Source organism: Sceloporus occidentalis, unplaced genomic scaffold (assembly GCF_023333645.1).
Source record: "Sceloporus occidentalis isolate IW3139 unplaced genomic scaffold, rSceOcc1.0.p SCAF_9, whole genome shotgun sequence".
Classification (NCBI taxonomy): Eukaryota; Metazoa; Chordata; class Lepidosauria; order Squamata; family Phrynosomatidae; genus Sceloporus; species Sceloporus occidentalis.
This window is the reverse complement of record NW_028316989.1, coordinates 5,433,369-5,460,040: the sequence shown is the minus strand read 5'-3', so window position 1 is coordinate 5,460,040 and position 26,672 is coordinate 5,433,369. Positions and strand designations below refer to the sequence as shown.

General features: G+C 41.3%; 1 protein-coding gene across 4 annotated transcripts in view; it reads right to left on the bottom strand.

Moving 5' to 3' along the window:
• DPYSL2 (dihydropyrimidinase like 2) overlaps positions 1-26,672 on the bottom strand; it is a 58,015-nt gene that overhangs the window by 15,662 nt on the left and 15,681 nt on the right. For 2 of the 4 annotated variants that reach the window (XM_089537988.1, XM_089537989.1), the window contains exons 1-8: positions 25,698-26,224; positions 18,329-18,417; positions 17,372-17,556; positions 5,980-6,144; positions 4,829-4,890; positions 4,412-4,492; positions 3,715-3,783; positions 618-738 (exon numbers count right to left, since the gene is read on the bottom strand). In XM_089537988.1, coding sequence (XP_089394114.1) covers positions 618-738; positions 3,715-3,783; positions 4,412-4,492; positions 4,829-4,890; positions 5,980-6,144; positions 17,372-17,556; positions 18,329-18,417; positions 25,698-25,736 — 811 coding nt within the window. In that variant the 5' untranslated portion in view covers positions 25,737-26,224. Of the gene's footprint in view, positions 1-617; positions 739-3,714; positions 3,784-4,411; positions 4,493-4,828; positions 4,891-5,979; positions 6,145-17,371; positions 17,557-18,328; positions 18,418-25,697; positions 26,225-26,672 lie in introns of those variants that run through there. The other 2 variants (XM_089537986.1, XM_089537987.1) reach the window with 1 other exon arrangement.

Here is a 26,672-nt window from a genome sequence, read left to right as displayed (position 1 = left end):
TACACAATATTTTAAAATAATTTTGTGCATGAAACTAAGTCTCAAACTGCAAAAACTTTGTTAGACCAGGGTCCTTCTTGTCAGTATTTCTCAACACTCAACAACCAAGTTTTGGACCATTTTGCAAATATCTTTGAATATTCTTCCCATCCCTAACCAAAACATTGTTTCTTTTCAACTGCTAAAGTCATCCAGAAAAAGAAGTTTATTTCTGGGCAGATGAAAGGCTGTAGAGATGTGGGAGACAAATGCAACAGAGGGGGCTGAATTTGGTGGGACGATAAAAGAGAGCTGAGAAGCAAAGGGAAGATGTGATTGAAGATAAACGCTTGGCCGCCCTTTATTATTTGCAAACAAGTGTTGCCACGGCTACTGTGCCTTAGTAGCAGAACAAAAAGGAGAAAGAGGAAACTTAGCTTTAGAAAGCCAATGTCCCAAGATGTTGTCTGGAGCTGTGGAACAAGTCCCATGCAAACAATCAATTGCTCCGAAAGTTAAAATCCAGATTTACAGAGAATGCAAACATAGCCAAGAGGGAGCCGTATGACACTGGCAAGGAAACAAGAGTGGAAGAATGAACAAGAATTTTCCACCCAGCTGCTATTCATAGGACTTACCCTTTTTCCTGGCCTGGGCAATAACTTCCGCTGCACTTTTGCTCATCACCTTGGTGATGTAAAGCGGGCAGTTGGTTTGGTTCGCAATGGTGATCGCTCGGTTCACAGCTTCAGCTTCGACCTAATGTGGGGCCACAGAGCTTTATTAGCAAAGAGAATACTTCCCCCCCCCACTTCAAACTTTCATGGTATTTCCCTTTTGAGAATGATCTTCTAAATGGAATTAACAGCAGTACGTAACCATTATGTAAAATAGCCCTGTTCTCTGCAACTCAGTAGGCAGTGCATGAGTTTGGACTCAGCCAACAGGCTACTAATCCTGAATCCTGCTGGTGTCCTATGCTAGTAGTTGTATTTGTTCCAAGGTTGTGAAGAAAGGCAGACAAAATCTGCTGGTTTTGAACAGCTTATTTCTCCAGTGCCATATTTCCTTTATGACTGCTGCAGCAAAAGCCCCTTTGTTCCTCCAGTCACAACTACACTGGCCCCACCTACACAAACAGCAGGGTTCCAGGCCTAGAAGCTTGTCTACATGTTTAGAATACTCATTTTTAAAAACTAGTCTAAATTAGTCTACATGTTTAAACTACTCCTTATTCCAATCAAATAGAATGTGACCTGGTCACACGCAATTTGCAGGAGTTCAGGCTTTTTGCAAGGGGCAGGTGATCCCTTAAACTCTGTGAAAAAAGGCTTCATGCTTTATACCAGAGTATCTGCTGTAATCTGCAGAAATGCACATTATCACACATCTGGCCATCCATTTGCTGGACATGCATTCAGACAGCTGTGCATTTTCATCAGCGGGAAGCTGAACGGATGTGAAGAGATGCAAATTTGCACAGGCAAGTGAAGACATCTAACTGTCAATGCGAATGTATGAAAATGCACACCAATTCACTATAGTACACTTACTTAGTGTACACTGGCTTCATGTATACTAGGAACGTAGTCGCTCTAGCTTAGAACCTAATTACTCAAGATCAGACACCTAGTCTGACATCGTGAGAGTAAATCATGTATATGGAAAGTTTCCCTACAGAAATGGTTAGATGCCTTTTATCTGAAGTGGATCTTATTTCTGTATTCAATTCAGCTCAAGGTTGCAGACATATTCAGATTAAGACCTTTACATTTAGGCAGGCCTTTGGTTGATTTTAATCATATGGCAGAAAAGCATTCCAAGTGATAGACTCTGTTTTTACTCTGTATGCTTTAATTATGCTTTAAATGTATTTTGAAATATGGTTTTAAATACACAACCAAGGTTTTTTTTAAAAAAAAAACACTTTTAATAGTACATTTTAAGATAAATTTTTATTTTAAATGTTGTAAGCTGATAAAATAATATAGATAGATAGATAGATAGATAGATAGATAGATAGATAGATAGATAGATATTACATTGATCCTGAAGGTAACATAAAATTAGCACAAGTTGCAACCATCAACAGTCTTACCCTCAACAATGTCTTGTTAAAATCTGCCTTATGGTTGCAAATACTATCATTTTCAGTATGCACTGTGTAAAACATAATTCTTCCCACCATTCAGTTTTACTAGATAACCCCCAGAATTCTAGTATTATGAGAGAGGAAGAAAAACATTTCATTGTCCACACCATAAATGATTCTATTAAATTCCCCATTATTTCCTTCCCCGCTCCAAATCAGAAAAGCCTCTCAGGCTGCTGAAAGCTCCCACCCATTCCAAAAAAAGTAAATAAAAAGCTAAAACCACATTAAACATTGCTGTAGCCTTTTCCATGTGGGCAGGCAGGGAGACATGGCTGTAAAATGTCACCTTTCAAGTCTCTGGGCAACTGTGCGCTGCTGTTCCAGCCTGGTCGAACTTAGTCACAGCTCCCAAGTTGGCAAAAATATGTTAACCCACTTGGTACCAGGACTCCTGTGTCTCTTTTCTATCTCTGTGTGCTGTCACTTTCCCCCCAGTTTTCCCAAGCTATACAACTGGAGTGGAAATTGTTCAGCCCTCCAGATGTTGCTGAATTGCAGTTGCCAGAACCACTCACTGCTGACTGTTATGGCCACTGGAAGCTGTAATACAGCAATATTTGGTGTACTGCATGATTCCCAGCCCTGCTATCCAGAACCACCAGCTACCATTTTTTACTTCTCATTTGTTAAATTAATATCCCACTTTTCAACCAGTGAGTTTAAAGCAGCACACCCAGCTCTTTTCCCTCCTACTTAAGCCACACAACAACCTTCTGAGGTAGGTCAGGCTGAGAAAAAGTGATGTACCCAAGGTTGCCTTAGTGAGTTTCATGACTAATGGGGATTTGCACCTCTATCACCCAAGTCTTAGTCCAACACCAAAAACTAGCCCACGCTGGCTGTCATATCTAGCACTGAACCTTGAGGAAACTAAGCAAAACTACCTGAGCCTCTGCTGTCTTCTATAGTGGCTGACTTTTCTCATTCTCTGTGATAGAGAAGTGAATTCCATATGCTCCATGTACCAGATCTGGGAGGTATGAAGCAACAACTCCTGAAACATTTCCTTAGGGAAAACATAAAATTGGAAGAGACCACAAGAGCCATCTAGTCCAAGTCCCTGCCATACAGAAATACACAACCAAAGCATTTCCAACAGATTGCCATCCAATATCTGTTTACAAATCTCCAAAGAAGGAGACAGCATCACTCTCCAAACCAGTGTGTTCCACTGTTGAATAGCATTTACCATCAGAAGGTTCTTGCTAATGTTTAAGTGGAATCTCTTTTGCTCCATGTTTTAGTCTCTGGAGCAGCAGGAAAAAAGCTTGCTCCATCCTCAATATGACATCCTTTCAAATATTTAAATATGTCTATCAGGTTACCCCTTAGCTTTCTCTTCTCCAGGCTAAACATACCCAGCTCCTTAAGCTGCTCCCTAAGGAAAATGGACTCGACGATTTCATTTCTAATATCACAACCATGACTTGCCTCTCCTATTCCTTTTTTCCTAATCACAGAGTCATAAATTCATAGAGTTGGAAGAGGCCTCATGGGACATCAAATCCAATTCCCTGCTCAGTGCAAGATCTCCAGATAAAACATTCCCAACGCAAGTGAAAGACCAAACAAATACTCACTTCTTCAGGCCTGCTCAGAACATGCCCTTCAGGGCCAGTGATTCCCAATTCCAAGATCCTTTGCTGTTCCTAAAGAAGAAGAAAAAGGAACAGAACTGACATTATCTTACTATCAAGTGTATGAGATAGTCAATCGAGACAGTCCTGGTTTCCACCTAAACTCCAAAGACATGCAATCTCTCTATGTGACCAACATACTATATGCAACCGCTGACAGGCCTGTCTTGTTTTAAGACTTGTTTTTTAAATTTTAGCAATTCTGTCCATTTTCCTCATAGAAGATCTACATTGTCTTTCATTAGAAATGGGAAAAATATATCAATTGGATCAAAATGGAACAGTCAATCAGAAAGGCTACACATCCTAGGAATGCAATGAATACCAAAAATCCCAAGCAAATCCTTTTATACCAAAATCTATTTTTATCACTCTCACCCCTTTCACAAATTGTCTTAATTTCAGCAGTCTAGAAACTAGTTTTTGTTTTATTTTGTTTTTGGCTATTGTTAAACCAAGCAATAGTTTGTGGGTCAGAAATCCTCCCATATCCATTCTACATCAACCAGAGAGGTCTTTCATCTCACTGTCAATGTCTAAAACCAATGTTCCTTGGGGAAAACCTCTTTTTTCACATGCAAGTATCTTGACAAAGCATCATAGGTGTTGAAAATCAACCAACACGACTTATAAAAAATACCTCAGCAATGATGTCGCCATTCTCAGCATGGACTTGAGCAATGGCACCAATGTCACGGATCACGCTCAAGACCTCATATATCTAAAGAGAAAGAAAAACATGTCGTTTCTCCAGAACAACAATTTCAGTTTGATTATTCTCTCTTTAAAGAAGCCAGCCTCCTCTTAAAAATTAAAATCTGCCTTGGACTCAGAGAATTTAGTCTTATTGGGAATGTCCAAAAATTAGTACAAAAATTATGTTAAAAGTGAGACAAGTTAGAGCTGCAAATGGCTCCCAGGGACTTTTTGTTTAAAGCTACCAGGGCAACACCCTAAAAAAAAAGGAGTGCTTTGCCCAAATTATTTTATTCTGTGCAGTGAAATGACTTGAGCCAGCTTTTTGCTTGAGAATCTATTAGCCAAAAGTAATGTGTACCTGGGAATCTGTTAGCTGAAAGTGATCCTTGAAGGCCATGTATACCAAGAAAGAATTCACTCCTATCAGATACAGAGAAAGAAAGATTTTAACCAGTATGCAAAGCCCAATTATTTGCATAGAACTACCATATTGGGTCACATCTAACACAACTGTATCATCCCACTCTATCACATCTCTAACATGCAGCTGTTCTGGATGCAACAGAAAGAGAGATGTCAGAATAAGCACACAATCCATCAGTAACTTCTTTAGTGCAAACACCATATTACAATCTTGCTGCCTAGAGATGGATCTCATCTTCTAATTCAAACCTATCCCTTCACAACCAATATAGGCACATCAGGAATGGTCCTACCATTATAAGCAGAGTGAGGCAACCACCACAAGCAGCAGATTCTGGGGTGCAGCAGTGGACAATTCCCAGCCATTCATTGTGCATCTCATATAACCTGTTCTGCCACCCCTAAACCAGCTGGGGCTATCATATACATCAGAGAAGCCCATCCCATTGCCAGTGTCCTTCAACTGTCAGCCCAGTCAGCTTCTGGATGGGGAGTGTGCCATCATGTCTTTTGTCTCAGACAGAGAAAATGTATTGAGCTAGCCTTGGGTACATAATTAAACTCTTCTAACACCAAAACAAGCATTAGCAATTTAACGGGCCCTCCACATTTGCTAGGGTTAAGGGCAAAACACCTTCATCCAAGTGGAAAACCCACAAATAATAAAAAAAACATTTCTTTTTTTTACCCACAAGAACATCTCTCTAAGGGGCTATATAGATTTCTGGCCAGATCAGGGCCGCAGCAACCTCATGCCGCGCCCCTGATCCGGCTTCTGGAGAGCGAAAAAAGGAGCCACAAAAAGCAGCTCTCCAAAGGGTCACGGCGGTGCAACTTTATGGCACCCCTTCGGTACTGCATCATTTGGATGCAGCACTGGAGATGCATTATGATAGTGCGTGCCATCTGAACTGTCACGCACCAAAATGGTGCCATGGAACCAAGTTAGGGCAAGCATCATTGGGATGCTGTGCCCTGACTCCACCCACAGGCCTGCACTTTCTGATAGTCTGTATAGGGCCTAAGAATCTCTAGGACCTCCAGTGCAACTCTATGGTTAACTTTCAGCAGAACTGGCAAACTTACCATGATCCTTGATCAATGCTTCCATCTCCTCCTGAACTCCTTTATGCCACTCTGTGATATCCACATGCAAAGAGTAGTCACAGCAGGATTTGCTGTCTGCCCATTCTCGCCACTGGTCAAATGCAGCGAGCAAACTGGTGCCTGGCTCAGGAACAACATGGTCAACTGAAAACATAAAAATAAAAAGGCACATGGCGGGTAATTAATGCATTTTCTTTAAGGATCATGGAATCTAGTGTTCATTTAGAAGTAAATTATACTTGCATCTCCCAAATTCCAGTTCAGTCATCTAACATCAAGAACACTCTGAATTTCCCAGTGTGATAAAGAAGGAAGGTGCTTTGTATGCTATCTAGTCATACCACCTGCTGAATGCAAAAAATCCAGACTTATATCACCTGCATAAAGGGCTACTGTGTCTTATATTGGAAACCTCCACCGGGAAAGAATCCATCTCTGTAAATGGTTTCAATGCTTACTAGAAAGACATGGCTCTTAATCTTCAACAAAATCTCCTTCCCTGAGGCAGTATAGAATACATCTTTGACCCTTTTCTTTATGGCAAACCAGCTATATAAAAAGTATTCTCATTTCCCCACTCAGACTCTACTCCAGGTACAGTTACAGCAGTCTGATACCAATTTAAATGTCATGGATCCATCCTATCCTGTGATTTGCAATCTGGTGCAGTACTTAGAATTTACTCCTGGAGGGCTCTAAGTTCAGAATTTTCTCCCAGAGTGCTCAAAGTTCCTGAATAGCAAAGCCCAGGAATCTACAGGAGAAAGCCATGACAGTTAAAGTAGTACCAGATTGCTACAACTGTATAGAGAGACCAGAGCTCAGGATAAATACAGTGAGTCCCTTTTCTTCCTTATCCCAGCAGATTTCTTTTTTAAATTACACTATTTCATGCTTTCATTAATAACACTCAATTTTGCTTACAATATTTTAAAATCCTAAACAAAACCAAGACAGAACACCCAATCAATAGCAGATATTAAAGTATCAGGGGAACATACCCCCAACATACAAAGTGAACATGGCCACAGATCTGAAAGGGGAGAGCAACACAAATACAATCAAATGTACCCTCTTCCAGAGATCTGGCTCAACATTCAATGATCTGAAGCAATCTGACATAATATGCAAAACTAGGCCACTGCCAGAACATGCAGTCCCACTTTCCAACATTGTACAAATCAAAAATGTCATATTTAGGCCATGGATTAAATCCAACTTTGGAGGATCCAGGGCCAATTACCTTCACAGACCCACTGTAGGCCATATTCTGCTTCTACTATGACACTGAAATCTGGTGGCAAATTGTGCCACTGAATTTCACTGGGAAGTCACAAAATACCATTTAAACAAGTGGCTCCTTACTCATACCAAGATCTTTGGGAGAGTGAGTCATTGCCACCAAAATTTCAAATTTGTGCTACAATTCAGGGCAGAAGTACAGCCTTTAATGCCAACATATTACCCATCCCTATTTAGGGCCCTTTCTGATTAGAAACACTGGAACACCAATATCTACATTTCTGAATACTCATGATGCTGAAAATGATTGATTCCCCATTTCAAGCCCTTAGGTTCAACAAAGCAGAGCCCACATGTGAAAGAAAAGCACATTCTTTACATTACTCATAGAAAATAAGTGCAGACTATTCTCTCCAGATTCTGAACATTACACTAGAACGAATTATGAGGATCAGAATGAAGAAGTGGTTGTGGCAATGGCTGAGGAAGTTGGCTTCAGAATAAAGCACATGGTGCATGAAAGCAACGCTGTCACTACATCTTCTGCAATTCCTTTTCAGCTCTTTTGACAGTTCGAGGCTGTGCTAAGCCAAGGCTGGCACCATTTACAGTATTAATTCTCATCTGGAAGCTGCAAGCTGTTGATGATAAATAACCTGCCATGTGAAAAATAGCTCAAATTCAACATTACAGAATGGCAACCCCATTAACTTCCACACTGGTAGAATTCAGAGCACAGCTGTGTTAGTCTTGAATATCCATATACAAAGACTAACTATGCAAAACTAGTTGTATCATAAGCTTTCGTAGACTTGGTCTACATTCTCAGTATCTAAAGAAGTATCTGAAGAAGTACAATAAGGCCCTGGATAGACTGGCAAAAAGTGCCAACCTGTGGGCGGAGTCTGGGTTGAGCGTCCTCATGCTCAGCACACTAACACCGTTGCCAGGGTGCCATTTTGGTGCATGCCATTCCACATGGTGCACGCCATGATGACACACCTCTGGCGCTGCGTCCAAATGTCACAGCGGTGGCTATGGCGCCCCTTCAAGGGCACAAAAAGAGCCATTTTTTCCAGCTCCATTTTGTGCACTACAGAGACCAGATCAGTGCCATGGCATGTGGTTGCTGAGGCACCAATCTAGCCAGTAAAGGGGCAGCTGCATGTCACCCCAAAGGGGTGGTCTGTGTAGCCCCTCTTTCTTTGAAAGCTTATGCTACAACTTCTTTTGCACAGTTAATCTCAAAGTGCTACACAATACCATTTCAGTGTTGTCAGAGAGCTATTCCCCTGTAGCTAGAAACATTACAACAGGCATCCACAAAGAACTCCATAGGTCCTCAACCAAACCCTGCAGATGACATCCTTTCAGTATGTCATGCTACAGGAAAATAGCTGGACACATCCCTGCTGATCTCCAACACCATGAAAATGGCCAGGAAAATCATCAAGGTTGGATTTTCTTCCAACCACAGTGACTAAAATCCCCCCTCCCTTGAACCTACATTGTAAGCAATGCATTGCTTCCAAGGCAGGTTGCTGGGGATTTTAGTCACCGTGTGGCTGGAACAGAATCCAACCTCCACAATGACAAACAAATAGGTATGATAGCAAATATCTAACTTAGACCACTGTGCTTTACTAACAGGATTCCATCCATTGTTTTTCCCATTCCCTTCACGTTATGTATCTCATTTTAAAAAAGAGAATAAAAGAAAAGCTGGCGAGAGGACATACGGCCTACTAATATTGCAGAGAACTGTAGAAGATTAGATGCTATTGTATTTATTTTATTTCTTTGCTTAAGAAGAGAGACGAATACACAAATGACCAAGTTGAAAGAAACCTTTCATAAAACACCAGCCATTCACAAAGGAAGAATGTGACCTCTAAGAATACAATTTGATCAAGAAGCTGGCGAAAGAACAGCAAGTCATCTGAGGCATTCTTATGAAAGAACCGACTTTTATCACAAGCACAAGCACAGATATCTTGCCTTTCAGGCCCTAGGGAGATCCATTGAGGAAAAAATCTATTACCAGGGTCAGAAATCATAAGGATGTTGTTAACTACAGCTCTCAACATTGGCTATATTGGCTAGGGCTGTTGGGAGTTGGAGTCCAACAATATAAGGAGAGCCATGTCATTTCCACCCTCACATTACTTAAAATAACCATCAATCAGATTGATGCCATCAACAAGATATCACACCATAACAACAAAAGAAAGGGGGAAGGAAAGCCATACACATACACACACAAAGAAGAACTACAGTGGCCCAAAAGGAGGCCACTGCAATTGTTCCAATTGTGCCAGATGGCTTGAAAAACCCCATATGTTCCCTAAAACAATCATTGGTTGCCTTGCATGTATCTAGAAATGACAGATGTTCCCCTGGATATATATGAACTATCTCTACAGGAATCTCCAAATTAGCCAGTCATTTCCCCTTGCAGTGATGGTTTTCTTTGCTTCCTATGCAAAGCAGGAACCCCAACTAACTGTATTTGAAAGGATGGAGGAGTTTTCACCAGGGACCTTTTCATTGTAGACAATTATGGCTCTATGCTCCACTTGGAGAACCACTAGACCACAGGTTCAATTTGTGCCTGATACAAAGTGCATATAACTGACCTGCATGATTTTATAGACAAAGCTACGTTTTACTTGTCTGGGTATGGGCACAGACATGGATGTTCAATGAGAATTGTTTTGTATGAGCTTGTATTTTCCAAAGGTATATGTTGTTGAAACGTACATAGAGCTTTGTGCCATTTTTTCCTCCAAAACCCACTCAAAAATGTACACACATCCCAGGCAAGAGGCGCTCTCTGCTGCTGCCGGAAATGAATATTTCTGCACAGGAACATGAATCCAGTGAATCTATTTTCCCCCTGTAATGATAGATGTGAAAGCATATTGAAAAAATGTGTACCCAAAATGTACCCAAAGGACAAGGAGAGGCCTTTTAGGGATAAACTGACACTGACAGATAAGCAATGTCCAGGGGAGAAATTGTTTTATCACTTCCTCCTATTCTGCAGTCCTGCCTTTTCTCCTTCTCTCTCTCCCTGCCCCACCTTTGAAATATTCCAGCTTTTGCTTTACATATCCACCTTTTCCTGACAGAGCTATTAACAGACCTTAGAGAATATACATATTCCCTACACACACACACACACACACACACAATACAGAGACAGAAACAGTGAAAGAGAGAGAGAGAAAGAGAGATTTTGCTACTCATTAAAATCATACCAAAAATTTCCCTCATTGATTTATTTAGGGGATGACACTTACAAGAGCAAATTGCTTAATGCTTATGACTATTAGTTTTAATACCCTTTGCTTGGGGTTGTGTACACCCTGAAGCAAAAAACCTATTCTTTGGCATACAGAAAAAGCTAGATCAAAGAGCCAACCCACATTACAGAAATCTGCAAGTTAGAACTAATTTATAAATATGGAAATACCTTTTTTTAAGGCACACTGAATTCTTAGCAGACATTATCCGCCCCCAACCCCCTGGGCACAGAAGAACATTTTTGTGTCTGTTTGTGTTTCTAAAACATCTGGGTTTCTGCTTTGCTGATGTGGTTCGGTCTCAAAAGCATCAGCACTGCCAGCATCTGATAAAATAATGTCCACCGATATGGATTTCCTGTTGCAAGCCATTTCATTTCAGCAGTGGGAGCTAGCTGGCTGGATTCCTCCCTACACTTGAGTTGGGAGTTGCTCTTTCAGCACATACATCCCTGAGTAGCAAGGGATTGACATGCTTAGCACTCAACATTTAAAATTTGTGGGATTGCATCTTAAGCCACATCCCATTGAGAATTCTGGAAAACATATCCAGGACTAGCCATGGGGACCATGTAGCAAAGGACAATAACATCCAAAATCCACAAAACTGTGATACCTTTATTGCCCAACCAAAATGGACACAAGAAAAGTTGCAACATGTATTTTGTGCATTTTGGTTGGCCAATAAAGGTATCACTGTTTTGTGGGTTTCTGAGAATACTAGTTAGGAGGTTTCTAGTGCATGAAGAGAGAAGAGTGCGAGAAAATCCACAGAGAAGCCTTCAAAGAAAATTTTGCATGTACAAACATCTCTAAAATATGGGACAGGAAACTCTAACCCATGGACTTGATGTGACCAATGAGGTTTCACCACTTCAAAGATACACAAGCTTTTGACTGATCAGAAATAGCAGATGCTTTGGCTATATTTCAGAAGAAGGCAATACTGGGCAATGCTTAGTATAACCTGAGTAATTAAAACCAGTGACTTGAAGGCACACACATACATGGCTAGGGGTAGGAAAACTGCATGAGAGAAGCAAGGAGCAAGGAATATGCAATAATATCACTCATATCTCTTAACTACAGTAAAAAGACTGTCATCATCTCCATCAAATAAAGTAGGATGCAGCCCATAAAGGTTTATGGCAAATAAACCAGGTTCATTTGAAGGTGCCACTAGACTCTACACTGGCACTGACCCATAGAAAGAAAAAGGAGGTGTGCATGACAGCTTTGTGCAACTGAAGCTCCTGTTCCATGCTAATTTCTTTTTCCTTCCAACACTTTCATCAAGCCTTTGAAACCAAAATTAGGCCAATGGCTTGGAAGTGAATCTCTACCAGAGAAGCAATACTATTACATACAGCGACAACTGTGAAACCAACTGCAGATGTAGCAATGGTTTGTTTAATTCTCCAGTCTAGATGAATCCAAGGAAACAATGATGTTACATGGCTGTTTTCTGTCTGGGAGAGTCAAGGCATCCATCTCCTTTTTAAAAAAAGGATTGGATGAGATTTGAGGGAAGGGGGGGGGGGGCAGAAATGGAAACAGATGATGTATCCAAGCCTAGGAATGACAACCAGCATACCCAGGAGAATATCTTTGGCTCCAACTACTACTTTCCTGAGCCACTGATATTTTGTTCCCCTAATTGGTTCCAAAATACAAAAGAGAGAGATTAAACCTGGATTCCAAAGCACTGAACAACAGGGGACCTTGCATCCTAAAACTAAAACAATGAAACCCCAAACCTGACCATTAATTACTCACTCCAGTTGCCAAAATGTTTCTATATGCTTCCAATAAGGTTTTACAGCTCAGGAAACTACTAGGATAAAAGAAGCAAGCCAATTTTTAAAAAATGCATCAAGGGATGAACAAACGTTTTCCCACTAATTCAGCCACTGCTGTCCAATAAAAAGGGAGCATGTAGCACTTTAAACAAATCATCTGAAAACCAAAGGAAATGTTTTGAGGAAGGAGCTAGTGATTGAAGCTGGAGTCCAAGAGAAACAAACTTGGCTATAAATGCGCTTAAAAGAGCGAAATGACTTTTGTTTTGTGTTACGGTGTCCTAGGTATGCAAGAATAGCTAAATGGGAGTGAAGCCCAGCTCAACAGCCATTCTGTTGGGTCTGGAAAGGAAAGCAACCACAAGATGTGCTCAATGACTGCTACTGGGGAAAAACCATAAACCATTTCAGGTTCCTAGGCAATAATACTTTCTTGTTTTGGGAAACAGTGTTTCATTGCATTTTTTAAAAAAGTGCCAGTGCTGCCATAGGGAACCCATCTTTGGGTTTTCAGAAATTATATTATATTCCCCATGCAATTTTGTTCCTAAATTGATTCATTGATTCATTGATTGTTCTTGTAGGCCTTCAAGCCATTGCCAAGTTGGTGACCCGAAGGCAGGGTTTTCTAGAGCTGAGAGAGTGTGACTCGTTCAATGTCACCCAATGGGTTTCCACGGCTGAACTGGGATTCAAATCCTGGACTACAGGGTTGTTGTAGTCAAACACTCAAAGCACTACACTACATATCCCACCCTTTATCTGAAAATCTCAGGGCAGCTCACAATAAAATCAGCTTAAAACAATCTATAATTACAAAAGTTTAAAATATTAAAATATATTAGATAGTTTTTCAGTTTAAAAACAGACAATTTGGAATTACCATAAACTTTTCCCTTCTTTTAGGGAAGGAAAGACTGTTGCTCATCAGAAGGGCATGTGCTCTACATGCCGAAGGGCACTAAAGGTGATTTCTAGTATCTCCAGTTTAAAAGGATTAAGTAGCAGGTGGTATCTTCTCTGAGACTATGGGCAGAACACAAAGTTACTGTATATTTCTGGACTACTAGACCAAGTAGTCCCAAGTAGTCCTAGGGGACTACTAATCCCCTAACTATTCTCTATGTATGTGCCCTAAAAAAAGAATCACAGCAAAAAGAGCTGTTCCTTTCACCACTGGGTTAGCATAAATCCTTGTGGATGGCCATTTCCAATGCCCTGAAATGTTCTCTAAAATATCTCAACAAGTGTGTTAGTGTTCACACTGTTTTGCTTGGTATTAGCCCTCCCACCAGCTGCTCTGGTGCAGCTTTGGAGATATCAAAAGACAAACATAGCCATTTTACCCAAGGCCCCATGTTTCACTGGATCTGTGATTACAGATATAGCACCAAACCGGAGCTGTCACAATTTCTATGTATCTTCTTGTATGAAATAAGCTTGCATGAAAAAACTGAGAGATTTTCTGGAACTGGGGGATTAAGATATTATTGCGTGCAGCACTTAACCATGGATGGTTGTCTAGAAAAGATGCCAAATCCTTCTTGTCATATACAAATATCTACGTCAGCCTAAATATCTAAACGCTGCATCCGCAGGAAAGAGGACAACTGTAACGCAGTCATTCCAACACTTGTCAGTTGTCAACTAAACAAAACATCCCTTTGCTATCCACAAAACAGATTCTATTCAATCCTGTTTTGCCCTCTCTTAAGGATTATAGAGCAGAAATCAAAGTTGAAAGGGGCTTGGTCCTCTGTAGGTTAATTCACAGCCAAATGTTCAGACAGAAATGTCCATTCCTGACTTACGGCAACTCTAAAGCAAACCTGTCACAACATCTTCTCTTCAAGATCTGTTCAGAGAAGGGTTGACTTTGCCTTCCTATGAGGCCAAGAGAAAGCTATTTGCCCAAGATCACCCTATGGGTTTCCGTGGCCGACTGGGGATTTGAACCCTGGTCTCCCAGAGTCCTAGTCCAACATTCAGATGAAGTGCCATGCTAGTATCTTTTCATGGGCAAAAAGAATTCACAGCAAGGCATCCAAAGGAAAAGACATCATCCAACGCATTCAGAGGGCATCAACAGAAAACGAGAAGTAGCATTATGTGTACCAGCATTAACAAAGTACATCAGTAAAGGGATCAGTGACTTACATCATGGAAAGCAGATAGAGAGCTTTGGATAAAAATGAAAAGTGAGGGAAACAACAGTGCCAAGAAAACCCTATGATAGAGTAACCTTGTGGTCATTATAAGGTGAAAATGGCTTGATATCGCACAACAACAACAACAACAACAACAGAAAACAGTGGGATTGTTCTGTGGATGGAACAGGCTCAACTGGGAAGAGCCGATTCCCGATCTCCATATTGTACCCTCAAAATAAGCTCCAAAGAGCTGGAAAATCCTTTCTTATTGCTTGGAGGGCTACAGCAGGACCCAAAAGGAAATCTCACACAAGGCAGAATTTAAGTCGGTAAATTCAAAAGCAGCTGGCTCCCAAGAGAGTATATAGTACAGAGAGCTGTAATTTCTTTTTGTGTCACAATAATTGCTCTGAAGGATAATGATGAGGGATGTTGAGCGCTTCGAGACCTGGAATGTCAATAGATTATTTTGTCCCAAGATGGCAAAAAGAAGAAAGATTACCAGCTTGAAATTTTCAGAGCTTTCAAGTTTAAAAAAAAAATTGGATGAACGTCAGACTAATGTTTCTGCAGCTGAAAAAAAGATCTCTTCCAAAAGGTGCGTCCAGGAAAAAGAAAAGGCCAAATGGATTTAACATGAGAATAAAGAAAGAAGATTACAATGATTTGTTAGAAGTAGCAACATTCTCTGTTGTGTGATAGAGAAGTATAAAAACATGGGGCAGGGAGCAGAGAAAGAATTGTGCAAACTTGCATACGTTTGCCCAGTTTCATTAATAAACTCCACATTCTATAGAAACATTTTGGGCAATAACCAAAAACCAATGCATCCAAATCCCCTGCAAGTCAGGAAAAAGAAACAAATGGAGATACCTCCCTGCAAATACCAAAATTCCCTCAGTTTAAAGCTATCAAGAAAATGTTACTTGCTTCAGTCCCACCCACAAAGGCAACGGTTCGCACAAATACTGCATTATTTTTATAACACTGTTCTGTTTCCAAGAAATGTAACATGTTGACACACAGCTCACAATGCAATACTTGGAATCTGGTGACTTCTAAACTCTGGATATACTTGAGCACAAGGGACACCTCCTGGTCCTACTCTCAATATCAAGACACATTAACTAGCCATTATTAATTAATTATTAGTAATTAATTATTAATTAGCAATTAGCATTGCCCCTGCACCCACTTTTAGAAGTGTTAATGAGAAAAATGCTGCACATGTATGATTTTCTTCTTACAAATATGGCCCTGATTACAAGTGCTAAATGTACATGAGGCCCTTATGATGTATGTATGACTGCCATTGAAGCATGACAAGAGTATATTTTAATGCATATATTTGTCTTTTGGATTTATATCCTGTCTTTCTCCTGGGATGAGATCCAAGGCAGCTATGTGATCCCATTTGGAATGTGATCCCACTCATTCAGTGAACACATAATCTGGAGTAAAAACTGATGTCCATAACTTCTTAGAGTGGAGTGGGCAACATTTACCAGGAGAAACAGTGGACAGAAATGTTTACCACTTTAAGGGATGACACCAATCCTATATAAATCCTTGCCCATGCATCGTTGCTGCATCAAAAATAGAAAGAGGAAAGCAATTGTGAACATACACAAACCTGTAGTTTCTCTCTTACAAACCACATGGCTACCTCTCCATATGAACTTTACAGAAGAGAAGCTATAAAGAGGTTTCCTAACACTTTCAGTTTTGCTATGAAATATGGAGACTGCCCTGATCACAAAGGACTTGAGTTTGAGGGCACAACTTCTCATTCCACACAAAGGAGTTCCTAGGCTCTAGAGAATTGAGTACTGATAGCCTCAGTAAATTCACTGAACTCGGACATATACTGTTTCAGGGAAGAAGTGTACAGGATTCCATTGGATAGCCACAGTCCCAAAAAACATGTCTAAAAGTGATTCCTGCTAAAAATCAGTTGGAGTGTTCCCAAGGTATACATACTTAGGATCAAGGTCTAGGCTTGAGAGTATAGTCTTTGGCACCAAACTTGTCAGGAAGCTTTGCAAGGAACAGACATGGTGAATGGGTACAGTATTTATATATACATCACCATTTACCAACACAGTGCCTTCCAGATATGCTGAAATACATATAGTCACATAAATCTTAATTTACCATTACAAAACTCACTCATCAGAGCACCAGCCTGAACACACCAATCTCATCTGATGTCAGAAGCTAAGCAAGGGGAGATGTAATTAGCAAACAGAGAGAAGACCATAAGATAAAACCAGGATCTCCAAGTACAGCCAGGAAAGACTTCTGCTTCAAATAATCTTGCATTAAAACTCTACTATCAGTCCAAGTTGGCAGTACTGGACTAGGGAGCCTTGGTGGCACAGTGGTTAAATGCCAGTAGTGAAGCCACAACGTTGTGAGTTCGATCCCAAAGGGCTCCAGGTTGACTCAGCCTTCCATCCTTTCATAGGTGGGTAAAATGGGTACCCAGCTTGTTTGGAATAATTCGCTCACAGATTGTAAATCCCTTAGAAAGTGCTGAGGTCACTATGAAGTGGTATAGAAATGTAAATGTTATTGCTAGCTGGATTAGTGGTCTCACTCTACGCAGGGCATCTTCCCATGTATTAAACTATGTGAACCCCTGACTACAAACTTATCAACCTGAAGTGAAGCATGCCTTGTTAAAATGATCTATTCACCAACCAGTTTTTAAAATGTTACAAAGGTAATATTTAACCAATGCCCTGTGTCTTGCAGCTGCCATCACTCTTATCAACTATTTGTCATTTGTTACAAATAGACCCTTTTCCTCATTTGCCCTAGAACCAGCAAGCACTCTCCCTCCTGCTCACAACTATTCATCAAGGAATCTTACTGATCATAGTGGTGCCTCCAGCCAGAGCAGCTTTCGTTCCTTGGAAGAAGTCATCAGAAGATGTCATCCCTTGATCAGGCATCTGGAAGCGAGTGTGGACATCAATTCCTCCAGGGACCACCATCCGTCCATGAGCCTCGATCGTCTTCACTCCTCCTGGCACAATCAGATTCTCTCCGATTTGCCTGAGAAGATATATTTATGCAGAGTCACACAGAGAAGTCATAACTCCATCCCCAAAGTCAAACACAAGGCCAAGTGTGATTCTAAACTTCCATAAACTCTCCCACCACAGATGCACAGTCTTATTTCTAGACATTTCAGTAACATAACCAATCATGGGATTGCACGAACCGCAGCTGCACTGAGCCATCCTTTTCATCCCTAGGGAGGAGGGAAAGTAGCATATCACCTCTGCTTTGCCAGTTATCATTTTCATCATTGCACAGACATGCCTGCATAAATCTAAAAGGAGGAGCTGTGTCTCCTTGGCTCCCAGCTATGGAAATTCCAGCCGAACAAGGTATTAATGAATCTCTATGGTATTTACATTTGCATTCCAAAGTGAACATCTTTACTGTACCATTTCATTCCAGTGCCAATTTCATTAACTTCATACCCCTTGAAGTTGCCATTTCAGGCATTAGAAAAAGCGGGGTTTAGCCCATGAAAGTTATGTGCCATCAAAATTTTGTCAGTGTCTTATGGTGTTATGTGCCTTCCCACTCTGGTCTTGGAAGGGAAGATATTACTGAACAATAGCTCCCAAAATATCACAACCATTAGCTATGCAGTCTAGAGCTGATGGTAGGTACCACCCAACCACATCATATGTTCCCAAGGACCACATGGTCTAAATCCTTGCTTTGCAAGTTGCCCGTTATGATTTATTTTACAACAGTGTGCATTTCCAGGTAGAGCAATCCAATTCCAAAGAGGAAATGAATGGGTACTTACTTTATTAACCCATCTTCCATGTAAATGTCTGCATAGAATGACTGGTCATCGTTAACTATTTTGCCACCCTTGATCAAAAGGCGATCACTCTGAAACAAAAAGACATCAAGCAATGTAATATCCATTCCCTATTTTGTCATCCTTGATCAAAAGGTGATCCCTCTAAAACAAAGAGATATCAAACAATGCAATATTCCTTGGCTGACAGTGTGCGATGGTTGATCAAACAGTGGAGGCAAGAGAAATCTATCTGTCAATTATTCAAAGGGTGTTTCATATAAACAAGTGCTGTATTTTTAGCTGGGAAGATTAAATGCAGCTTCAGAACCACAGACAGCCTCCTTTCATCAATCCAGCGCTCAGCAAAGGAGGCACAGACTAGTAAAAGAAATGAGGTTGCATTTACAGGGTGTGTCAACCTGTTTTATTAAGCTGCACCCGACACCAATTAAAACAAAATCTATCCAAGACTTGGCTACCGCAAAGCAGCACATGCCGTTTTAGTAGAGGAAAATTAACGGCTTTCCATAAGGCGACTTACTTTTACTTTAGCTGCGAGCTTAACTTTCTAAAAAGACGCCCACGGAGGTTAAAATCATCACTTGGCTTATTTCAAGAAAGCAGTAGGGAAACTGACCAAAAGTCTGTTGCCATGGGACTTGCAACACAAATATGCCCTTTCAGCTCAATTCTAGAAAGGTTTGAACTGAGTAGATACATTCAACCAAACTTATGTAGCTACTTCATTGAAACAATTCCACACACAGTCACTAGTTAAGCTGGAGACAGAGAGAGGACCAGACCGAAATAACAAAGTACCTATGCTTCTCCAAGAGAAAAGCATAATAGAAAACAGATACAATGACACTGCAGTAGCAATACACCCAGCAGTGAAATTTTAAGGATGTCCTATTTCTGTTAACTTAATGCACAAGGTAAAACAGGAGTAAGCGGAAAGACTATCAGAATGTACTTCAGATCTCTTTCAGTGTCTGCATAAAATACAGTCAGCTGTCCATATCGACAGATCCTGCATCCATGGATTCAATCCTCCATAATTTTAAGTATACATTTCAAAAAGCAAACCTTGATTTCCCCATTTTATACAAGGGATGCTATTTTACTATGCCATCATATATAATGGGATTTGAGCATCCATGGATTTGGGTATCCATGGAGGGTCCTGGAACCAAACCCCAGCAGATACCAAGGGCCCATTGTATAAATTGCTTGCTTTGAAGCAGCATAATGGTGCAGCTCTTCCAGCAAATTTTGTGTTGGAACCTGTGATCTGGCCTAACTCAGATGTGGGTCTTTATTTCTTCATGCAGATCATCCCAGTGTTTGGCTCAAAGGATATTATATTATATTTTGTATGTCATCTTTCTCCCAGAAGGGACCCAAGCTGGTACTAAAGTTGATAATTCCACTGATAGTGACTGAATTATATCTGGGCCCCCAATTTCAGAGCAGCCTTGCTTGGTAGACCTCAGGGTTCTACCTGTACTAGATAGATAGATAGATAGATAGATAGATAGATAGACAGACAGACAGATAGACAGACAGCAGATTTTACAAGCCTAATGTCTGTTCATGTCTGCTTCAGCTTCAGCTTTTCAGTTTCCAGTTTCTGCTTCCTTTTCCCGTTCATGCTACAGCTTTATTACACACTTTAATGTTCTATTGGTATAGTTGTTGAACAGTTAGACTTTTGTTAGATATGTTAATATCTTCTTGCAATATTTGTTGTTAAATAGCCCTGGAATTTATTGGATGGATAGTGGTATTCAGGTTTTTAAATGAATAAATAAATAAGAAAGCTATGAGTTGTTGCTGTTGTTGTTGTTGTTGTGTGCCTTCGTTTCCCATAACCTATTTCAAGGAAGATCTGGCTAGAAGCAACAAGAAAAGAGAGGAATTGTTGTAGATCAGATGTATTGTACATGAATTGCATGCAGCCTATCTTCCTGACACTGAGGAGGCCCTCTGCAAAGCACACAATACACCAGGGGTAGGCAACCTTTTTGAGCCGGGGGCTAGGTTGCTGTCCCTCAGACAACTGGGGGGCCGAAGCCCAAAAATAAATAATAATAAAAATAAATAATTAAATAATTTTTAAAAAATTAATTAAATAAATAAACTGGGACAAATGTAGGACAAAATTTTCAAATGGAGGATTTTTTTTTAAATGTTACTATAAATGCATGGTTCGGAGGCTTCTATAGACTATTGCCCCCCTTGCCCATCTCCTCCTGATAGGCCGAAGGCCCACGCCCTCACGCAAGAGGCCAAAGGCTCCGGCGGCAATCGGTGGCAGGACGAGGCTGGGGCCGGTCCCAAGGCCTTGCCGGGCCGTATCCAGCCCGCAGATTGCCTACCCCTGCAATACACCATACTAGGTAAACTGGACTGAGACTGGACTAAAGAACCTACATATGGTCATTTATTTATTTCTTTATTTTCCCAAGGTGAAATAAATCCTCCAGTATAAAAGTGGAAAGTAATGCACTTTTCCAAAGGTCCTGTGAAGTTGTTCCATAATTTAGGGGCTACCACTAAAGATACTCCTCCTCTGGGGGCTGCCAACTTACTTGATTTTACTGGAAAGTCAGCAAGTAGACTGGATCCTGACCAGCTCATGCTGAAAAACGAAAGACCTCATTCTAAAAAGAGAGTTTCCTGTACCTGAATTTAGCCAACATTACCTCCGGTGAACCTGAAGTCCCTCTTATTAATCCCAGCCAGGATTAATCTTGCTACTACACTTGTCCCTTCATATTCACTAGGGTTAGGGACACAAGACCCCCGTGAATATGGAAAGTCCGCAAATAACAAAAGCACCATGTTTTTACCTGAGAGGACACCTCTCTAGGAATCTCTAGGTCCTCCAGTGCACCTCTGTGGTCAATGTCTGACAGACACTGACCATAGAGCCGCACTGGAGGAGCTACAAATGCCTAATAGAGCATTCTCTCTAGGAATCTCTAGGTCCTCCAGTGCAACTTTGTGGTCAACGTCTGACAGACACTGACCATAGAACTGCACTGGAGGAGCTACAATTGCCTAACAGAGATTCAGGGCAAAGCTTCTCCTTCTACTAGATATCTATTAGGACCTGTGAGTTGTCCCCTCAATAGGCTAAAAGTAAATCCCTACTCAAGGCAATAGGAGGTATGGACAGGCTCCTTCAACTCTCATATGTTAAGTCTGGTTTCCATCGTCTCTGCCCAATTGGTCACCAATCCCCGTGTTATATGACTGTTAACTGAGCCACCTAGACCTTCTGAGATTTTAAAGCCTAAACCACATCTACCCAGAGCTTAGCCACAGAGCTGGAATGGGGATGTGAAGAACTAGTTGCCCAACTAGATGCTCAATGCAGAAAATCTAAAGCTAGAGCACTTCCTATACCTGACTATTGGGTCCATTTGTGGATATCCAGAAGGAGCTGCCCTTTTGTGTACCTTCCATTTCCAACTTATGGCGACCCTTAGGCAAATCCTATCATGGGGTTTTCTTGGCAAGATTAACACAGAGGGGATTTGTTTTTTGTCTTCCTCTGAGGCTGAAAGAGTGTGACTTACCCAAGGTGACTCAGTGGGCTTCCATGGCTGAGCAAGGATTCGAACCTTGGTCCCCAGAGTCACAATCCAATCTTCAAACCACTGACTACGTCATGCTGGCTCCAGCCCCTCATAACTGATTCTTTTTTTTAGACTGATCTTTCCACTGATGTTTCTCCTCATGTTCAACTGAGACCTTCCACACTGTGACTTAAACCCATTAGATATAGCCCTGTCCTTTAGGACAGCAAAGAACAAAAATTTGGCTCTTCCTCTGAGCTACAACTTTGAGTATTTGAAGAGTGTTGCCATGTCCCCTGACAGTATTCTTTTTCAGCAAAACCATGTTTAATCCTTGAAGCCTTTGGTTCTCCAGATGTTCTGACCTACTATGACCATTCATCATGCCTGAACATAAGCAAGGAACTGTGGGAGCTGCAGTCAGCCACTTTGTTTCTTTATATCCTACCTTTTCTGTAAGGTGCCTTGAGCCCAATACATCTGGAGGAGAAATGGAACTCCATGTGTTCTCCAGATGTTTTGAACTCAAGGCACCTCGAGTGGCAGTATATGGGAAATGTTGCTCTACAGCCATTTCTAAGCCCAGTGCAGCATGGCACGTCTGCAGCATGGCATAAACACACAGCTAATCTGGATTATGTGAGCTAGTCTCTTAAGAGTGTCGGGTCTGCCAGAACTTTCTGTGTTTCCAGCGGCTGAGCTGAAGCAGAGGTCTCCAAAGAGTATCTTGCGATCCATAACTGAGTCATGTCTGGATTGAAACACCATTGTGATAACTATGCTTTGGCAAGGGAAAAGACAGCAATCTAGACAACCACTGTAAAAGCACAAAAGGGTATGCAGTAAAATGCAAAATTAAATAAAAGCTGTGTTGCAAGTTAGAAAGGAATTCTGAAGTTGGAAGGTTGAAGGTCGCTGGACCAAATGAATTTCAAACTCTAACCAGGCTTTCCAATTCCATGCGTCTATTAATTGTTGGATGGAGGAGTGTTGCTTCTGGCAAAATTGGCCTCTGTGCTCAGTCAGTCACATGCCCAGTTCTTTTCCATTGTTGTAACACTATTAACCCTGCAGAGCTTTCCCAGGTTTACACACTGAAATGAACCAGAGTGTATCCCATTCTCCCTTTTTATCTTCACTCAGCAGGGAAAATGAAAACACCATACAGCTAAAAGGCCTGCATCAGTGTCGAGTCAACACCAATCCAACCTTCAACAAGCCTTTTCCATGATTTTAAAGCTTCTAGACTCAGTGAGATAATAAAAATGTACAAAGGGGGGAGGAATTCTACAGATTCCAGCAATCTATGGGAAGAGCCAGGTCAGGCGTTAAAAGAAATAGACAAACCAGCAGTCAAACCCAGCAGTCTGAGATGCTTCTAAAAAATATCTATTTCCACATCTTGACTATAATGCTCAGAAAGAGGCTTGGAAGACTAGGATGTGCCCCCCCAAATATGTAGGGGACAGATACCCAACCCTCGAGCATGGGGGAGCATTAAAAACCCTTCCCACTGAGGACCGATTGTGAGCGGTATTCCATGAAGATCTATTATGCTCACCCCCAGCCACACCGTCTACTGTGTGGTCCATTGCACATGACAATCAGGTCCCTCCATAATGAATGGCGGACTTTTATATAACCGTTCCCTTTCCATCTCCCTGAGGGATCCCTGCAGGGGTGAACATGGGATGTTCAGAAAGGAGGGAGAAGAGAGCTGGGAATCCTATCAGAAGAGAAAGAATTGCATCTGATTTCTTTTCAAAGGAGAATAAATGGAGGTGGCGGTGGGGAAATGTGGAGCAAGAAGGCGGGGGTCTCCTACATACGAACAGAGCACCATTTGTGTCCTTCCTCTCCACCCATTTGGTTCCCTACACAACACTGTTTTCTTGCAGGGGAAGGAAAGCAAAGGCGAACTGAGCCAACCATGCAGCCTCCATCTGCTCATCGCCTCACCACAAGCGCCATTACCTCCTGCAAGAAAAGGAGGGAGGGAGAGAAAAAGCCAGCTTCATCCTCTGATCTCCATCGCCTCCCTTTGTATGAGAAAAGTGTGCAGGGTGTGTGTGCATATGTGTGTGAGGCGCCAGCTTGTACCCACCCTATGCTCCTTTCCCTTCATCCCCACCCAAAAGGGCAATGCATGGGGCGTGTGGGGTGGGGCAGCCCTTGCCAAGGCTTCCTACCAGCAAGCTTGCCACTCTCGCTCCACTAGCCAAAAATGTCTTTTTATCAAAGAGAAGAGAAAAAGAACATCCTTGCCGCACATGTCCAGAAATGAATTAATTTGCCAAGGCTTCCTACCAGCAGCCTTGGCACTTTCTCTCCACTTTCCAAAAATGCATTTTATTAGTATGTGTGTGTGCAGAACATCCTCAATGCACATGATCAGAGATGTATGCATTTGCCAAGGCTTCCTACCAGCAGCTTTGCTACTCTCTCCCCACTTTCCAAAAATGTATAATATATACATATACATATACACATATACATATATATATATATATATATATATGAATGCAGAACATCCTCATTGCACATGACCAGAGAGGCATCCATTTGCCAAGGCTTCCTACCAGCAGCTGTGCCAAGCTTTCCAAAAATTTATTCTATTAAATAAAGAAGATGGCAGAACATCATTGCTGCACATGACCAGAAATGCATGCATTTGCCAAGCCTTCGTACCAGCAGCCTTTGCAAATTCTCTCCATTTTCCAAAAATTGATTTTTTGTTTGTTTAAAAGAAGAAGAAAACTGCACATCCTCATTGCACATAACCAGGAATGCATGCATGCCTTGCTTTCCCTGGCCAAAAACAATAATGCTGCCAGAAGCTCTACTGGAATCAAGAATTGCACATTACAAAAACACACAGAGAGAAAAGGGATATATTTTCCTTCAATCCCTCCTCACAACTCTGCCCAGCACCCCATGGATCTTGCCCAGCTTGAACCTTTGCTGGGGTTTGAAAGGAAAGGGACAAAACAGAGCCTTCAAAGGCTTGGCTTGACCCACCAAAGGCTTCTTATGAAACAGCCTTGATCATGCAATGCAGTCCAGCCCTGGGATCTGTCTGTCTCTCTGTCTGCCTCCCACTGTCTATAGTCTATTCTGCCAAAAGGAAACAAAAAGAGGGTAACACACACACACACACACACATATAATGCCAACATCCCTTTGGAAAGATCCAGGTTGGCACATTCAGTGTTTCCCTTGTGTGGCAGCTACAAGATGCAAAACCAGAGGATGGAAAAACGAGACAGAGAAGGCAAGGTTTGCATCCTCAATACAAAATGTGATCTTTTATTTTATTTTAATATAAAATTACCCTCTTGCTGTTTTTATTTTTATAGCTTCCCTTCTTTTCTTTCTTTCTTTTTTCCCAAGGGGGGAAAAATAGAGACCTTTCCCAAAAGAGAGCTGGCTGGAAATGTTTAAATAAGGCAACCATTGTTCCTTTATCACCATCATGTCTTTTTTCTCTTCTACCATGTTCAACACAGATATAATAATCATAAATTCAAGGCTGCATCTTTAAAGAAGCTTTGCTGGGTTTTCTTTATTGCAAAAAATAATAAACCTGCCAGAGTTATTTTTCCCTTTCTTTTTAATCTATATTATATATTATTTTTCCTTCCTAGACACAGAGACAGAAAAACACAAAGGCTTGCAAGCCACCCTCGTTGCCATTGTTTGCTTTTTTGTTTCTCTGCAAAGTTATATTATATATATATATATATATATATATATAGATACATAAGCTTCCTGAGGTTTGTACTCACCGTGATGCGAGGGATATTTTTCTTCCCTTGATATGACATCTTTGCAAGCTGCTGGCTTTGGGGAAAGCAAAACTCCCCCTTCTCCAATATATATATATATATATATATATATATTAAAAATAAAAAATAAAAACTTCCTTGCTTTTCAGTTGCAAATTTAAAAATAATAATAATAATAATAAATTTAAAAATGAAGCCCCCAAATTAATCCCTCAATTAGTGTTGCTTTTTAACCCCTCCTTAAGAAAGCAATAATAATTTTGCAAAAATTAAAATAAAATTGCATTTAAAAATAAATGCATGCAATGAGAGCAAGGCTGCCCAGCTGGTCTCTCACACCTTCCAAAAATAAATAAATAAATAAAACCCCGGATGGAGAAAGGGAAAAAACTGCCTTTCCTCCCTTCTGCTTTTGCAAACCCAGCCCAGTCCTCAGGCGGCAGGGAAAAGGAGGCTGCAGCAAGCAAAGAATCCAGCAAGCAAGCAATCAAAGCCACAGCACAAGGCGAGCCCCACCGCGCATGCGCCCTCGCCACGCCCTGTCCTCTATAGAGAAAGAGAAAGGCACACAGAGGGAAAAAAAGGGCTGCTCTTGCTTCGGAGCCCGATTGGTCAGTTCGCTCCGTGGTATGCAAATAAGCCCCGCGGCTCGTCCAATGGGAAGCGAGTAGAACGTTGAGATGTAAAGTGGCGCAATGGAGGAAGCCACTGAGAGCCCGGCTGCGGTTTAAGGGGGGGGGGTCGCCCTGAGCAGGAAGGAGAAGAGGTCCAGGGATGATGATGGTGATGGTGATGATGCAGGAGGCAGGGACCACGCCTTCCTTTTTATGATTGCCTTCCATGGGATGCAATAATGAAGGGATTAATATAAATACTGTATTATGCAAGTAGAGTCTGCAATTGCAAGAAGGGAGAGATGCAGAGGGTGGTTCTTTTGCTTTGCAAGGGGTCTTGCAAATTTCCCTGCTGCAAACC